Source organism: Xyrauchen texanus, chromosome 23, assembly GCF_025860055.1.
Source record: "Xyrauchen texanus isolate HMW12.3.18 chromosome 23, RBS_HiC_50CHRs, whole genome shotgun sequence".
Lineage (NCBI taxonomy): Eukaryota > Metazoa > Chordata > Actinopteri > Cypriniformes > Catostomidae > Xyrauchen > Xyrauchen texanus.
In genome coordinates, this window is record NC_068298.1 from 24456062 (window position 1) to 24472895 (window position 16834).

Below are 16834 nucleotides of genomic sequence, written 5' to 3' on the forward strand. Positions count from 1 at the left end.
GAAGGGAACTAAGCCCGTCGGCCCAATCCCAGAACAGAGCACCTGTGACTCGTAGTGGGTCTGGCTGCAAATTGCCCCACTGAATTTGCCGGCCAGAAGGCTAGAGAGGAGAACACAGGAGGAGACTGACTCAACCCTGAGATTGTAAAATCTGGCAAAGGCATTGGGTTTTGCCCAGCCCGCTGCTCTGCAGATGTCTGCTAAGGAGGTGCCATGGGCCAGTGCCCAAGAGGATGCCACTCTTCTCGTAGAGTGTGCTCGAACCCGCAAGGGGGTGTGATAAGCTAAGGAAATAGCATCAACGACCCAGTGAGCTTACCTCTGTTTGGAGACGGTGTTCCCTTTTCGCTGTCCGCCGAAGCAGACAAAGAGCTGCTCAGAACATCTAGAACTCTGTGTGCAGTCCAAATAGATACGTAAAGCACGTACCGGACACAGCAACGAAAGGGCTGGATCTGCCTTCTCCCAGGCAGCGCTTGTAAAGGTTACAACAGTGAAAATATTCCCAACTAAAACAAGCTGTGAATGTATTTTTTGTAAATCTGTATCCAGATGAAGATAGAGTTATAAAGGACTGTCGGCCCGGGGCTTCCCCCTTTGTTGTTTTGTCACCTTAAGAACATACATGACTTCCGTAGGGTGGGGAGCCCCAGCTGAAATGAGACAGTTGAGATAGCAGGCAACCTCAATAGCATAAACTTCACCATTGTCTTTCTTTATATTCCGTGCTAGGCATTCGTCTTAAAATTAACATAATTACATTATTTAATGTCAAATCAATATTTTAGGAACAATTATGTATTTATTTGGTAAGTAACTGTGTAATAAGCACGATCAGCTATATGTCGGAGTCTTGGTGTATTTATTTATTTTTATTGTTTGCAGTAAAGTGCCTTACTACACAAATCAAACATACAAAGACTGCTGAAACAATTGAAATACATTTGCAATTTACCAATATAGTGTTCACTACTTAATCTTTCAATAGAAGTTTCTTTGTAATGCCTGAATCGTAATGGTTCTCAAAAGAATCCATAGAAAAATGAGTTGAACAAACATAGTATAATCCCACATTAAAATCCTGTGTTCAGGAACTTAATTTGTATAAACCACAAAAAAGTTTTCAGAAGGCTATGCAGTGATGCAGATTTTCTACAACCAGAAACACAACATCTCCAGCCCTTACTTGACATCCTAATCCTTTTGTTGGTTAAAAGCAAACTGCAGGAACAATATTACCACATTCAGTGTTGTAGTATCTCAGCCGCTCTCTCTTTCACCATTTTTTCAGTTATGGATGTTTTGGAGGCGGGGCTATTCAAATGTACACCACGTGCTGATGTCACAAATTGGCCGATTTTAAAACGAGTAGTTTTTGTATAGTGGCAACAATAATTTCTCTATTTTGACTGGAGAGGATTTTTTGAGTTTTGAAACCTACAGTATGTTTTATTTTCCTCTTCTATTTCAAAATATTAAGGAACATTAGATTCCTCATGACAGGACCCCTTTCAAGACAGAGATGGAGCGCTATCTCTCTGCTTTAAATAACCCTTCCTGAGTACTCTAATTAACCAAAAGTCTTTTTCCCCTGTAATCAGCTTCTCTAATGACTTTGGATTAGTTTGTGTGCAAACACAATTAGGCAGCCTAATTTGCCTTAACGTATTGATTAGTGGCCACCGCTGACAAGTCCTGTGGATTTCAATCCTTTCTTGTTTTTTTCCCCATCTTTTTTAACTAACCTTTCATTTGCATAGAGCATATCTGCAACTGTGAGATATCAGCTTTCTCTGGCAGAGAGGACAAATGGTGATGCGATTTGAATTTGCAGTATATAAAATAACATACAAATCTGTGAGACTAAATGGCTCAGTTGAATGCTTTTCAGTTTGTGTGTGAGCGAGAAAATGATCAAGATGTAAAATGTGCATTTGATTCTCTTAAGTCTGCACTCTGTGCTTGCACCAGTACAGAATGTAAAGACAGCATTTCATAAACATCCCAGTATCATTCCTGATTTATGGTAATGCGATTCTGGACGACAGTTTGCACTATTCAAAAGCATACCCTCTCGGCATTTATCTCATGTAAAGCTTCCTAATACCAAGAACACAATTAAGAAAATTGATAAAATCATAAATACTGCCCTTTAGGCAAAGGGTTGATGTTTGTTACCATGGTAATTAAGGTTTTTGCATGTTTGATGAGGGTAAGATAATTATGTTGTGGAATCGTGTTTGCAGTCATAATTGTTTGTTTGTAAAAAAAAGAAAAAGAAAAAGTTTCGCCAGAAGGAATTATTTTGTCGCTATGAATAAATGATTTTTTCAATTAAGGATCTAACACTTGACAATGGGTTTGATGCTATCTTCAATTACAAGGCACAATATTTGGAAGCATTGTTTTTGCTTAAGTTTGTTGTCACTCTGTGGCATGAATAGATGAATAGAATTCCTTTTCATTCTTTGAAGGACTGACTCAATTACTTTTTTTATTATTATTATAACAAGTTTATTCATTGCTGATTTTTAGTTGTTTTGCAGCAACATGCACATTTTAAACTGGCGCCTTTCTCCAATTCTCTCTCTCCCTTTCTTTATTGCTATCACAAACTTTTATTAGTCCTTCGAAAAAGAACTCAACTGTTGTCCAATAACAACCTCACAACTTACTCGGGTGTTATTAAAAAAAAGATAAGTAAAATGTATTCACGAGAAACAACTTTCTTGGTGCTTATAGCACTTGCGCTTCAAAATATCCACTCGGATTACAATTTTGCCATCTTTAAACTTTTCTAATTGGAGGACTCAGGTTTCGTGGTCCTATGGAATAGCAAAATGTCCCAAGATTGCACACTACATAATCTCAATAGATGCAGTGGGTCATCCAGGTGTTGTTGTTCACCTATGAATACAGATTTTACGGACATTCTATTTATTTGACGTACTGCTTTTTGCATACTGTGTAGCAGGGAAAAAGTGTATACACATACACCCATGTAGAAATCCTCAGCCATAAATATATCCTTACCTTAACCTTGTTGTATCATAAAAAGATACCGTGTGGGCACTTGATCTTGAACTTGACGGCAGCTCCACTATTCACCACTATGATAAGCTGTACTTTCCTCCCCCTCCACACTGTACACATAATCCTTGTGTCTCAGCACCGAACACGACATGCACGTCGGAAACCCTAAGGGAGTGAAAAAGGGCCAGACTGTCGACACTCATTATATCGTACCATGAAAGAACAAGACATGCACACATATACACATACCAAAAATACTCATTCCTCCCTTTAAGGCAAGGCCTGTCAGGTTAGTGGTGTAGGCCTGGGGTGAAGAGACCTTTGCTAGGCTGGAAAGGTTATGTAGAAGTGGCTTATTCTCTCTCCTCAACTGCATCGCTGTGCCCTCTGTGTGTCTTAGTCCGGCTCTGTCTTCCTCTTCACACCGTCTGACACCTCTGTGGCATTTATGGAAGAAGAGAGAAGGGAGGACAATATCTCTATGTTTGTGTGTACACAGGTTGCACTCCCACCTGCTTGCATAATGCCTTAAAATCAAGTTGGAATGATTGTGTTAACACACAAGCGTGTATGAACGCCACCACAATGTCATATCTAATGGACTATTTGAGCCCCACAACACTCCAAAAAATAACTCTTTAGCTGAACTTGATTCAATCGTGGACAGTGGTTCCACATTTTTTAAATGAGTTTTCTTAATTAAAATTTGGTATGTAATCTCAGCTCATATACTTTGTGTAGAGGGAAACTAATTGAATTGGGTAAACTCAACAAAATAAGACATGTCAAAGTAAGTCAGATTGATCTCTTATTTACAGTTTTTGTTCTAGCTAGCGACAATGAATGTTAGCATGCTAAATATATGCTGATGTGAAGTGCTACAAAGTGCAGCTTGGTAACTATGCTACGGTTGTTAGCACAAAAATGACTCAATAAAAAGAACAATACATATCATGTGTGATATGTTCCTGTCCTCATTGTAAACTCAAGCTCCACTCTTAACAATAATGGTAACATCCAAAACTCCAACATATCAAACTGTTCTAAATCTCAACATAACAAAACATTAAACGCTAACGAGTTATATTCACTAAAGAGTTTATGCTATCTTGCACAAAAAAAAAAACGTAAAATGTTTACATTTAAACTACGTATACATTAATCCAGATACATTTGAAAACTGTGTTTTTGTTTTCGGAGCGCTCTCCGTCCACGCTGCTGTTTTTAAGCTTTTTCCAAAAGTTACTCGTTCGCACTGAAATGTATAAAAACACTTAAATCCCCTTGCTGTGCATGTGAAAAATCGCTGTTCAAAGTATGTTCTGAAACGCAAGTGTCCTCGTGTTCTGTCACCAGACACAAATTCCAATTCGCCTTTTAAGTAATGCAGTGTGAATGTTGTACAAAGTAACATTTATCAACGTGTATATCAGACAAAACAGCACCGCTATAACACGGGCCACCATCTTGATTTTTTTTTGATTGAATGGATCACATGACTGCGTCACATGACAACAAATACGTCTTAGATATATCCGTATTCACACTACATCATTAAGACGGCATTTTCAAATTTATCCACTTGGAAGAGCATTTTCAAAAAGTTCAGTGTGGCATGTGGGCCGTGGTCATGTGTCGGTCTGTGGGAGAGGGAGAGCGGTAAGGCTCGTCACCTGGATCGTAATTATCTCTAACACCTGTCACCTAGTGATGGTGGAGGGAGACCTGGTAAGGCACGCCAGAGCATCAGTGGGGGAGTGAAAATGACCCGCAATCCACCAGCCAAGCACAGAAAGTGTTTCCCCATTATTTATGAATGAATTATTTGTTTTGATGGCTACCGTCAATTGTATGAAAAAGCTGAAGATTAAAAGTCTGACCTTGAACCTGCTTCGTTTGTGTCCTTACTCCTCCATTGCCCATGAACTGAGATCCTTTTACAGTGGTGCCGAAGCCCTGGAAGGAGGAGGGATGCGCTGTAGTAGAGTCCTCACCACTACCATCCACCCCAAAGGAGCAGCAGTGGCCATCCGCTGGGGGATGGAGGAGCCTGGCCACCTGAAAGCGGAGGAATGACCACCGAACGCAAGGGGAGGAGGGGCTCCTTACCGACCGCCTGCAGTGGTCAGGCTGCTGCCAGGGGTGGCGGAGACCCCTAACGACCGTTAAGACACACCGGGGTAAAAGGGAAGACCGGTGTCCACGAGCAGGGAGGGGCTCACAACCGACCGCCTTGAGCGGGAGATACGCTGCCAGGGGCAATGGAGACCACTACCATCCACCAAAAGCACAGAAAGGTTCCATCCACCAGGGGCCAGAGGACTGCCTCCGATCCATCCGGGGAGGAGCGGCTGTCATCCACTAGAGGGTGGAGGAGTGACCGAGGACCAGGCTACGGCTTATCAGAGAACCGGCAAAAAAAAATTATCTTCTCTCTCTCTCCTGCTGTCATTCCATGTTGGTCTTTCCCTCTCTTTTCTTTTTAGTTTTTCCCTCCCAGGTCCCAGAAGGCATGGAATACCTGCCGGAAAGGAGGGGGTGTACATCACGGGGCTCCCCAACCTGAAGGAAAGGACAGAGGAGTGTGGCAAGGAGGAGGAGTTAGAGAGACAGCGAGTTACGGGCAGCTGCCCTGTATGTGTTTATGTTTGTGTCTTTTTGTTTAAGTTTATTATTAAACTATTATTTATATTGTCAAGCCGGTACTCACCTCCTCCTTTCACTTTTACCATTTTACTTTCAGATTTCGCTGACAAAAACGCTGTCTCAGCGTCGACGGAAGGCCAAAACATAGTGAAAAAGATGCGTTTTCAACTGAAAACATATTAGTGTGGCCATTGCCTTACTATCCCTATCAAGTCCCATGCAAAGCATGCTGAGAACTAGAAGAACCTCTAGTTCTCAGCATTCTCTAGAGCACCTCCTTCCCAGTTACAGTTACCCAAACAAAAACTATTCACATTGTACACACAAAAATTCATTGAAAAAAAATAACCTAGGGAGGCATCAGTAAGAAGTTGTTGTTTTTTTGGAGTGAACATCCGAGTTCTGGGATTTCAGTTTTAGAATTGCGACAGAAATTAATTGATATTGATCTGATATTGGTTGTAATTGTGAATGATGATTGAACAATTTATAGTTTGTAGACATTTTGTGTACTGTTGATGAACAATAGCGATGAAGCTTGCCAGGAAATACAACTAATTTAGCCATTACATGGAGCAACAGGCTTGTGCAACTCAACTACAAAATGAGAATGATAGATAACACTACTGCTACAAACCAAATTGCATGATTTGCTATTAATTTTGTTGCACTCTTGCTAAAAAAGTCTTTATCGGGAAGTGAAGTAGAGAGAAAGTACTATGATTTTGCTCAACTTTTTCATCCATTTTATTCCAACTAAAGTCATTTGAACGCACATAACAACTTAATTGCAATTTCTGAACCTGTAAGATGTAACTTTCTAGGAGGACTTGAAGCAAAATGAGGCAAGCTTTACCAGTAGAACATCATGGTATGTCTTCTCTGCTACCTTTTTAATGCTTATGGAGATTGTGATTCAATGGGAGCTTCACGACAATAACAGGAGCCATCTTGATGGATCAGTTACACAATCTCTGACTGCTTCCTCACCGTTTCACTCACTTTGTGCAGTAAGGCTGCAACTATGTCCCCTTCAGTAGCAGATAAGCAGGCCCAGATGGATAATTGCAACATGGTCTCATAGAATCACATTAATGTTCCTAGATTTTTGAAAAATTATTTTTCCGTTGCTCGTGTGGCTGCAGTTTCCTGATGAGAAAATGGCAGATATTCACTTCATAAACAATTACTTTTTGCTCTGTCCCTCACTCAATGCTATTATGCATGCTTAAGGCTATTATGACTAATCTAAACTCTTACTTTAGTGCATGACTTGTAAAGTGATACATTTTAATGGTAGCATTACATAACCAACTACATTCACAATCTTGTTCAAATTTGATGAGATTGTGGGGTAGCTCAACTGCAGTGGACCGGGGTACGAGTCCTGAAGATTACGCAAGTCGACACATAAGGTCATAGAGGCACCGCAAAATGATGTGGTTGCTCCAGCAGTTGCGTTTTTCATGTCACCTTTGCTTTTTCATGACACTATGGGTTAGGTATAAGTTTATGGTTTAGGGTAGGGAGGTAGGGTTTGTTGATTCAAAACACGATAGAGTATAAACCTTAAAAACCTCATCTGTTTGGTAATTAATTTAACTCGCACCACTCAATGGACATTTAATCTCGGAACTGCTGCGATACGTGTAAGGAACCACATATTATCATTTTGCAAAAACATTATGTCAGTCATGTAATTTTAACGAGTTCAGGCTGGAACTTGAAGACACTATTTGCATAGATATTGGGTGGGAAATCTACAGAATTCAGTTAGCCAAGAGAATAATCAAATTAGCCAAATTATGTAATTTACAAACATGCAAAGGCAGGGAATGTGTAGAACTTTGTGAATGATGGATGTGTGAATTCTGTGGTGTTCTGCGGGCACAAATCGCATATGGACCTGCAGATAAGCAAGATCTGAGTGTGGTGCAGCCAGAATGATGATGAGTCACCATACTATGTGTTACTAGAGTCTGTGTCACTGTGTTAAGTGGAGTGTTGCTATACTGGACACGTCATTGTGCCGAAATTGATCCAGCCTTCCAGAGTCTTCTCATTTCCCCTCTCTTTTTTCTCTGTCTCTCTCTCTCTGACACTTCAGGATGCTGTTCGGGAAAACCACAAGAAGAGGGAGATGGAGGAGAAGATCAAGAGAGCCAAGCTAGCTAAGGAGAAGGCTGAGCGAGAGAAGCAAGAGAGACAGCAGAAGAAGAAACAGCTGATTGACATGAACAAAGGTACGGCACTCCTGCCCCTCTGGGGCCGACTGCAGCCCAGAATACCATTTCACACAGTGCTGAGCACTGCAGGGGTGGTGGCACTGATGGAGGGACAGGGCCACACTTCATCTGTGAAAAATCGCACTCTTCCCTTCCTTTCCACACCCACTAAATGTACAGACAGATTAGACCTCACTGAGTTTTGGTTTTGCTGCAGATTCTTTATTAAGTATGAGTCACAGTTTAAGGAAGCAGTGTCAGTGAATATGAAGACATCTGTCAAGTAAATGTTGATGGCAATGATGGTAATTACGATGCCAAACACATTTCAGAAGTGATAAGGTATTGTTACGGTAAAGCAGTAAGCCATGAGAGACCATGCATTACAGTGATTTACCAAGGTTAAGGGGCATTCTTAGGCATGTCACAGTAATATCAGAAAAATCACGGTAACGCACCGCCTCTCATAGTGAATTGCTTTTATAAAGCAGTGGTTTTAAAAAACAACAACAATGTTTAATAGTTTATTAATGGTAATTATAGGAGTTAAAAAAATGTGTCAAGTTATATGGTTCATTATCCTAACTGTAGGCTGTTTCAAGCAAATTGGCAGTAATTTATTGTGCAATGGCTTCATACACAGCTCAACCAATCTGAATTTAGAGTCGAAACTAGAGTCGTATTATAATAACAATTGTTACTCAAACAATAACCCAATCAATTTAATATGAATACTTTGTTTTATCCTATGGCTTAACTGGTAGAGAATGGCACTAGCCATTTGATTCCCAATGAACACACATTCAGATGCAATCTATTCATATATCTATAGTATATGTTGTGAAGGACCTGCATTTAATAGATTGCTGTACTGCATGGCTGTGTTGTGGCCATGGGGCCAAATTGCAAGAGAGTACGTAGGTCACATGTAAAGATAAGCATCTCAGGTTGACATGCTCACTGCTTTTGTTGAGCAGACAGATACTGGCAGATTGCCTTTGGCCCAGTAAATGGGGTTGAGATTTAATGTTTTAAGTTTTTGCAAGGTTGTTTGTTTTCCTGCATTATCCCACAATAAAAGATGCCACCCCCCACAATACTGAGCAACTGAATAGTTTTGAAGTAAAAAATGTGCTCCGTTCACCATATTTTAAGATCTGTGTGCACATAACCCCTACTAAATTGTGTATTTTAAAGCATTGGTTCTCAACTGGTTTAGTTTTGCGACACAGATTTTACATTGGACATCAAGTGGCAACCCACCATGAGGAAAAAAACAACCTGTATGTAGCCTGGGATGGATTTTCTTTTATCTCGCATAGTTTTTTTCATGGTTTTCAAGTATAAATGCATGTATCAATTGCCATTATTTGTGTTGTTGATGTTAATAACAAAAGATACTGGAAGTTTTCTCTCCCCCCTTTTAAAAGTTGATGAGCCTATTTATTTTTGTGAGCCTATTATATTTATTTTCCAGTTTATTTCCTAATTTCAAAGATCATTCAAACAGAAAATATATTACACAAGAGGAAAACACTTTTCATAAAACTGTCCTATAAGTCTTTGAGGTCCAGACTTTAAAGCCCTTTATGTACTTGTCCTTATGTTTACAGTGATACGCACAGGTAAGACCAGATGGCTCCCCATTACCATGGTTAGGTCAATGTAGCTAGTTTTTTAAATAATAATGACTGATAATAAAAACACAAAATTATAGAAGTTATGAAAGCTTTGTAGCCAAATGACATTTAGAAATTTAGGGTTAGACAACTGCTAATGTAATACAAAAAGTATAATACATTCTACCAAACAGATTATTTAATATGAAACTATATAATTTTTGTCAAAATATCACTTTTACTTGTGTAAAATCGTGAAAAAGTTTTATAAGGGTGATGATGTTGAAATGAAATGGTGATGAAAAAAAAAATTATAATAATAATATATATATATATAGGCCTATACCTTGGAGCGTAGCACAGTGTTGCTCTGTTCCACCTCACTGCTGTTCATAATGTCAGGGCTGTCTACTTTTTGAGAGGTTTGATTTCCTCAGTAGCGATTTAAACTTGAAAAATCTCACTAGAATGAAAATGTGTCACATCAGTTTTTGATATCAAGCCTTTGATATCAATGTTCTTTCCCTGCTGTCCATGACCCAGTCCGAGTTGACTTGCAATCCACTTTTGGGTTGCAACCCACCACTTGAGAAACACTGTTTTAAAGAGCCTAGTTTAAAAGATGTCACACACAGCATGCAAATTAAGGACATATGCTATAAGAAATAAGAACTCACTGCACTATTCTGATCCTTAAAATAAGACAGAAATTTCTGCCACTGGCCAAAAGCTTTTTTCATAAGCTACTAACTTAAAATGCCACACTGAGCCTAGCACTTTTCACTGGCCTCACATTTGAAGAAATGACATGTAGAACTTCAGCTCTGTGCGACTGTGCTGGATAGCTGATGCATGCTAGTGACCACAATGAATGCTGGGAATGTCATAATGCAGATGGAAAGACAGTGGATAAAAACCATCTGGTGTTGTCAAGAATACATTGTCTTTGCAAGCTAGCTCTTCCTCTGGGATAGCCCATAATACAACTTATCAATGAGCTGCTGTATTTCACAAACTATACTCAATATAGCAATCCATGCAAGGTTCTGTTGTACGTTGGACTTTAAGACTATATAATAACTTGCATTATTATGTCATTGGTAAGCATTGTATAATGCAGATCAGCTATTCATATTCAGTTGAATATGTATAAAATTATGTGAAGCAAAGTTTCAGCACAACATGTCTGACTACATGTTAATACATTATTAATTGCATAGAAGCATTAATAATGTACTGTAACAAAAGATGTTAATAATGGAAGTCAATATAAAGTCTGACTGGCGCTTGAATCAGGAATGTTAGATGATCTGAATTTCTTTTTCAGCTTTATTTGAAATACTGGACAAATGTTGCTGTGTTCTGTATGTTTTCCATGTTGTCAGCATCTGCCTGTTTGTTGTTGTTTTTTCATTTTCTGTCAGGCTGGAATACAGGTGTCACCTGCTGTTTTTGATCACATGCTGAGAGGTGTTGGAATAATGCAGTTCTTTGAAACGGTTTCTTTTTTCTAGCAATATTAATTTTATTAAAATGTTTTACACAGGAAACAATTCAGAAAATTATTTGTGTTTTATTTAATTGTATCATCTTATCAAATTAAATTATAGAATAAAGCTGTAAATATTGTTTTGTATAAGTGATAAAAAAAATATGTACTGTATTATAGAGAGGAAACATTGACTAATCAACTCAGTCATGGCCTAATCAAATACCGTTCAGCAGCTCAGCTGGGTGTCTAACAGCAAACAAAATCAGTTAGCGTTTTGCAGTGTATTCTTAGGAAATCAATTTGACATTTTAGCATAAAATAAAAGTGTATGTACATTTTATATATATATATATATATATATATATATATATATATATATATATATATATATATATATACACACACACCTCGATCAGCCACAATATTAAAACCACCTGCCTAATATTGTGTAGGTCCCCCTCGTGCCGCCAAAACAGCACCAACCCACATCTCAGAATAGCATTCTGAGATGTTATTCTTCTCACCAGAATTGTACAGAGCAGTTATCTGAATTACCGTAGACTTTGTCAGTTCGAATCAGTCTGGCCATTCTCTGTTACACATATTAGGGCTGTCAATCATTGAATTTTTTCATCGAATTAATGATATGGTGTCCTAATTAATTAATTGAATTAATGGCAATTCATGTCATGTATAAATATTTAATGAGAAAGCTCCTCAAATAACAATAATTCAATATGTAATGAAATTATTAGAAATTGTTATCTTTAAATATTTACTATATATAAAAACTGAATATATATATAAAATATTATATAAAAAAGTATTCAGATAATTTATTTGCATTACATTACACTTTTGGAGCATCTCACTTTGGTTGCGTTGCGTCATAAACATACAATTTTCAGGTCGCTGTGTCAAGTTAAACAGTTTAAAACTTAGAAGAACACGTCTTGAGATCACTTGGCTCGGATGTGCACTCCATCAAGAACGGGAGATATTTTCGCCCACCAGAATTCTGGTAGGTCCCACCTCCTGCGTTCGGATTGGCTACGAAGAGCTACTTACAAGCGGTCTGCGATTGGCCAATTGAATAGTCATTCATATAGTCCAAAGTGTGTGTTTCTATTCTCTTCTGTCCAATACAGCTGATAGACCTATTTACTATTAAGTATATTCCATACAGCTCAATATACAATATTTAACATAAATTGTCACTTCTTTTCTATAAATACTTCTAATCATGAATTAATTTTACAATTCATTTTTAGTAATTTAGAACGTTTAACTATTGGTAGAGTGCTTAAACTTAAACTACATATATAAAGATGCCCCATGGCTGTGGGCAGCAAACTTTTTTTTTTAATGTTTTTTTTTTTACATTTAATATCAAGGTAAATAGTCACATAAATTACATGTTATATATTATTTTTATTATTATTATTATTTTCAAATAAATGGCTGATTCTGTAATTACAGGCACTTGACCTGATCATTAATATGCATGTAGATACTGTGTGTGTGTGTGTGTGTGTGTGTGTGTGTGTGTGTGTGTGTGTGTGTGTGTGTGTGTGTATGTGATGTATGTATATATATATATATATATATATATATATATATATATATATATATATATATATATACTATTAAAACATTTTAAACACAAGGTTTTTCTACTGTCACAACTGCAAAGTGTCAGAAGTTATAGAATCACCCTAATGACTGGTCTTGAAGTTGTCTACTTTTTTCTGAATGGAGCGAACTATTATGAAATTACCAACAAAGAGCTTTATCTGTTTTGTCCATCTTTCCCCTGCATCTTCTCCCATCTGTTTTCTTTATTTATTTTTGACACATAACCCTCTTTCATAGAATTATAGTTTTGAATGCCTTTTCAAAGAACTATTTTTATAAAGAGATCTTTGAAGTCATTTTGCAAATTGAAATCTAACGCCCTTCACATGAACATGATTAACAATGAGACGAATATTTAATGAGGGTTTAATTCATTTTGGGTTAAGAGGGTGTGTGTAATGGTGCTGTGGAACTTGGTGAATTAATATCTGTACAATTTTAATTTTTTAAAAGTATTTTCTAAAGTCAAACAGATGGTGTCTTGAAATGTGTCCTTGCCAGGCTTAGCTTCATGAACAATTCTGAGTGCCATGTGATTGATGTGTATGGTAAGTGGTGCAAAAATCAGTTTTTCTTGTAAAATATTGAAATCTTAATATGGGAAATTGCTCATGAAATCATTACCCGGCCCCCCATTTGTTTTCATTTCCTCTAAGTTGATTTCCATATTTGCTTAGACTGACCAGATGTTCAGTATTCTCCAAATTGCTTAACCCACTGATTGTAAATGTGGAATGATGTAAAATAGGCCTTAACCATTGCAGGGCATCACTGAGGGCTGATGGGACTTCTCCCAGGGTGTACACACAAGTGAGGACTCAGCTTGCTCAGCAGAACCAACCCTCCACTTGTGTGTCAGCCTGTTGGCATTCCAGGGTCATGGTTGAGGGTCACTACAAGTGTTTTATACCCACATGTTTGACACTGGCCCAGTCAAATCCACTCACAATTCAACAGCGACATAAAGCACCCATGCTGCCTTTGAGCTTAATGAGTCATGGTGTAAGGGCTTACATAAACACACTGGAATCCACCTCATGCCCAAAAAAGTCATCCCTAAAGCTGAAAAAAAAAAAGAAAGATTTATTGCAACAGTTTAAGACTTCCATCTTGTCTAATGCATTTTTGCATAGAAAAATTATTGTAAAACAGCACAGATGGATGCAAAAATGCATTCTGCCCCAAAGGCCAGAAACTTTATAAGAAACTGCATCTTAAGTAATGATTACTCCAGGTAGCGACACATTTATCATGTTAAAACAAATGGCGAGTGATGAGACCATTTTTTTAATAGACATGAACTGTATATTAAATGATCCTTTTGCTAGTTGAATTATTTAGCCATTTTGCCATGCATACTGCGCAAGCTCACTGTCTCACTAACAGCATCATATACACTGAAACTGCATGTGTCACAAAAAAGTCAAGATACATCTTGATTTTGTACCTCATAATTCCATTGTGGTGTTTTAACACGATAAATGTGTTGCTACCTGGATAGTTAATTTTGGACCCACAGCATCACATCTTTAGAGCCAAGTCTACAGGTATAAGCCCTATAGGATTTTGTCCCTTTCTATGCATGTGAGGGTTTACCCTCCCAACATTTACCCAGCAGATATTTAGTTGTTTTTCTCTCAAATGTAATGTTAAATGTTTGGCTCAGTGGAGACATGTTTTGGCTGAGGTCAAAAAGAGACATGACCCAGCCCAATAATTCTGTTAATCTGAGCCAGTTGAGTAACAAACACTCAAACCCTCTGTTAACTGTATGATAAATTCTGTCCTTTCCATCTTTGATTACAGCCCTCTAAAAATCTTGTAATTTGCTTACAATAGAGTTCCCACATTTTTGGCATATTTAGTCTGTTTGCACCCCAAAAGTCTGGTTCAACCTCAGAAATATACAACAAACTAAACAATGGATGTTGCTGCAGTGGAATGTAAAGACGGTGTGTGAATGTGTAATGTTGTACTTGCGACAGCGGTTCGAATCCGCGTTTCTGTATCGTCTTAATATTTCCCTTAAAACTACTTAAACAGATGCACAGGTAGCTGTAATAATCTGCCGGGCATTATTGCTTTCCATACCTCCACCAGTGCCTTCAGCCCAGCTGCAGGGTCATCAGCCGGGAGCCACCTATCTTCAAGGTTCCGCACTATTAATCCCGGAAAATCTCCTGGTGGTGGGGAAGCGGTCAGGGACATCTCGCCTGGTTTACGACTTCCTCTGCCTTCCAAGTTCTGCCTGTTCTGACTTGGACTTGACCTGCCCTCACTGCCTGGTCTGTTGATTCCTATAGCTCCAAAACAAGCCTGGTCTTTTCCTGCTTGTAGCACAGAGTGAGGGATTTTAGTGGCAGTTGTAAAGCATTTCTTCCAAACAGTGCTACCTACATCTTATAGATAACGTGGCAGGCCTAACCACTTCCTGATATAACTGTTGGCCTTGGCGTCCACCATTGCCACTGCTGCTTCAGAAATCTCACGCATTTTTAGCAGCCACATCAGGTGATTGGTTACACCAAAACCTTGAATTTGCCAGGGAGATCTTATCCAGGCCCTCTTTCAGTTGCTTCGGGACCAACTCTGCCATGTGATCTGCTGTCTATTCTCTCCCTAAACTTCGAATAGGCTGCTCTGCCGAAAAACCTCCAAAAAGTAAAGTTTTCCCTCCATGTAAAATAGAGTAATGCTCCTAAACTGACTAATATTGGTGTATCCCTGCTCTTTGGGAATTAAGCCACTCGAAGGGCAGTTGCAAACTTCTTTCAGGCAACCCTCAACAGTCTCCACAACATTTTGAGAACCATGGTGCACTTCTTTTACAGCTTGTATGGTATCCCCTCAACTCACTCAACTTAGGTGGATCTATGTTAAATTCCACTACTTGCTCTACTGGCAATGGGACATATCAGGGGAGCTAAGCGGGTTGTGTTTGTACCTTTGTCCCTTTCACCATGTTGCTGTTCCATGTGGTCTTCTAGTTCCTCTTTTGCCATTACCAGCTTTAAACTCCTCTTTTCTTCCAGCAGGTTTCTGGCAAACTTAAAAGGATCCATGATGAATTTTGCCCTCCTTAAGTCTGCTAATCTAGCCCTTATGCCATCCCACAATACCTTCAAGCCCTCCTTCTCCTGCTCCTCTGCTTTCCTCCAAGCTTTACGAAGCTGCCGCCACTCTTTCACAAGCTAAAGTCTCTCCTCCTCTCTCTGACCCATCACCCAGGGGGCACTTTTCTTTACTACTGTTTTACCAAATCTACCTATGCATTCTTCGTACATAGTATCACTAAACATATTAAGCTTGGCCTTCACACTTCCAGTAAGGGCATTCTCCAAGGTGGAGCACAGGTCCTCATCTAGTGTGCTCCATGCATCCTTATCATTAGATCTCGGCAACTTGATTAGCCTCCTTCTCCCTGGTTTCTTCTCATTGTCATGTTTCCCTGTCTTGTCTATGGGTTGAAGGTTGTCTCTTCTTGCGGCTCAACTTGCAGGCTTGACCTGTCCTGCTGGCGGTACTGGTCTTCTTGATGCCCCTCCACAACAGTGGATTCAGTAGCACAACCAACTGCCCACTGGCACTGGCATCGTTTCTCTCGGTAACTCAGTGCCACAGGTTCCGTATGGCATACTACCTCAGCACAAGCCTTCTTAACCATAGCCAGAATTTATCTTTCTCAGCTTCCTCTGACAATTCCTTTAAATCATTTTTGAATCTGCTTCTACGATGCCAATTTCTCTAAAAAGGTGCTGCATTTATGTTCCGATAAATCCTTGGCACCCAACCTCCACAGGTTAGGTGGCAGTCCTCCATCCATTTTCCCTGTAATCTGTGGCCAGATCAGCATATTTTAGCTTACTTCTCTAGACACTCTTCCCATGGATCAGTAAGCTCAATTATTGCTATTTCCCTTGCGGAAGTCAACCACAACACTGCTTCCGGCCTCAAAGAGGTAATGGCAACCATGGTAGGAAATTGTAGCTGCTGACCAAGGCTGACCAGGCATCAAGATTGATCTGGCTTCCCTCCATGCTGTGCCTTGTTTGGCACCTCCCTTTTTAACAAAATCAACACCCTTCCTTTGGGGAGCATGGCTACCTTTGTTTGCCTTCACTCTATTCAACTCTAGGATCTCTGCCAGCTTCTGCAGGACCTGATCATGCTGCAACCTGTACAGT

The 16834-nt window shown here is 39.1% G+C and overlaps 1 protein-coding gene across 8 annotated transcripts in view; it reads left to right on the forward strand.

Annotated features, from left to right (window-relative positions):
• Positions 1–16834, forward strand: part of diaph2 (diaphanous-related formin 2) — a 559041-nt gene that overhangs the window by 465158 nt on the left and 77049 nt on the right. For all 8 annotated transcript variants that reach the window (XM_052154718.1, XM_052154723.1, XM_052154724.1 and 5 more), the window contains one exon: positions 7787–7922. In XM_052154718.1, coding sequence (XP_052010678.1) covers positions 7787–7922 — 136 coding nt within the window. The remainder of the gene's footprint in view (positions 1–7786; positions 7923–16834) is intronic.